General features: G+C 37.6%; 1 protein-coding gene across 1 annotated transcript; it reads right to left on the minus strand.

Annotated features, from left to right (window-relative positions):
• Nucleotides 1-489: 489 nt before the first annotated feature.
• LOC103375581 (trace amine-associated receptor 1-like) lies at nucleotides 490-1107 on the minus strand (the record flags this gene model as incomplete). The annotated part of the gene is made up of 1 exon (XM_008305892.1): nucleotides 490-1107. A coding segment is annotated over one exon (618 nt), but the record flags the coding sequence as incomplete, so codon positions are not given.
• Nucleotides 1108-1113: the final 6 nt, after the last annotated feature.

Here is a 1113-nt window from a genome sequence, read left to right on the forward strand (position 1 = left end):
TGTCAGATTTTGTCTTTACCTTACACACTTGTTTGAACACGTTTGTTGTCCTGGTGTCAGACTTACTTGGCCACTGATATATATTAATGTTAAGGTAAAGGTAAAAGACAAAACATGCAATTAAATGGTTTCACAGGGAATAATACTAATGTAAAGGTCACATGGACCATGTTTTTTTTTTTTTTTTTTTTAAATCCTGTATAGACTGTTCTGGCTTAAAGTGTGTAAGTAGCACATGATATGTAAACAAAAGTGTACTTCTTGACCTGTAAATGAGGATAATCTGTATAATCTGTAAATTCACCTTTGTTATTTTTTTAAATCTCAACTCGTACTTGTTTGTTGCACCTACATCTGATCATATTTCTATGAACACAACATGCAGATCATTAAACTGGAGCAGTATCTATGTAAACAGAGTCACTTTAATTACCATTTACTGTTACATTTTTGTATTAATATCATGTTTTTTGCACATCAGACAGTGAGTCAGTACAACGTTGAGTTTGTGTAATGACCAAAAAACATTTTTCCAGAAATGATCATTCTGAAGGCTGACCTGAACCAGCTGTAGAAGAAAGCATAAATGAAGGGATTGAACATTGAATTCATCAGTGCAAGCCAGCTTAATGTTTCCATCAAAGGAACTGGAACTGAATTATTAGTGAAAGGCAGAAAGGTGATGCAAAGAAAGAAAGGAGTCCAGCACAGAAGAAACACTCCCAACACAATAGCCAGAGTTTTGGTGGCTTTTCTCTCCATCCTACTAACAGCTGCTCCAGACTTTGTCGTGGTCTGAAGGCTTCGAGCTTGTTTCTGTGCAACCAGGAAAATCTTCAGGTAGATACACAACATTATGAGCACTGGGAGGTAAAAGGATAATATAGGTCCAATCGTGTTCGCCATTAGAACTTCAATAAAACACATTTCCTCACACTTTTCATTGCTTAATCCAGCAATTGTGACCCCGATTCCAATTAGAGCAGAAACCCCCCAGCTCACCAGGATCATGTTCACGACAACACGAGGACTGATTTTAGCTCTGTAAGTCAGAGGCTGACACACTGCGTAGTATCTGTCCACAGAAATACAGCAGAGGTTCAGGATAGAACA

The sequence above is a fragment of the Stegastes partitus genome, unplaced genomic scaffold (genome assembly GCF_000690725.1).
Source record: "Stegastes partitus isolate 25-593 unplaced genomic scaffold, Stegastes_partitus-1.0.2 Scaffold2678, whole genome shotgun sequence".
Lineage (NCBI taxonomy): Eukaryota > Metazoa > Chordata > Actinopteri > Pomacentridae > Stegastes > Stegastes partitus.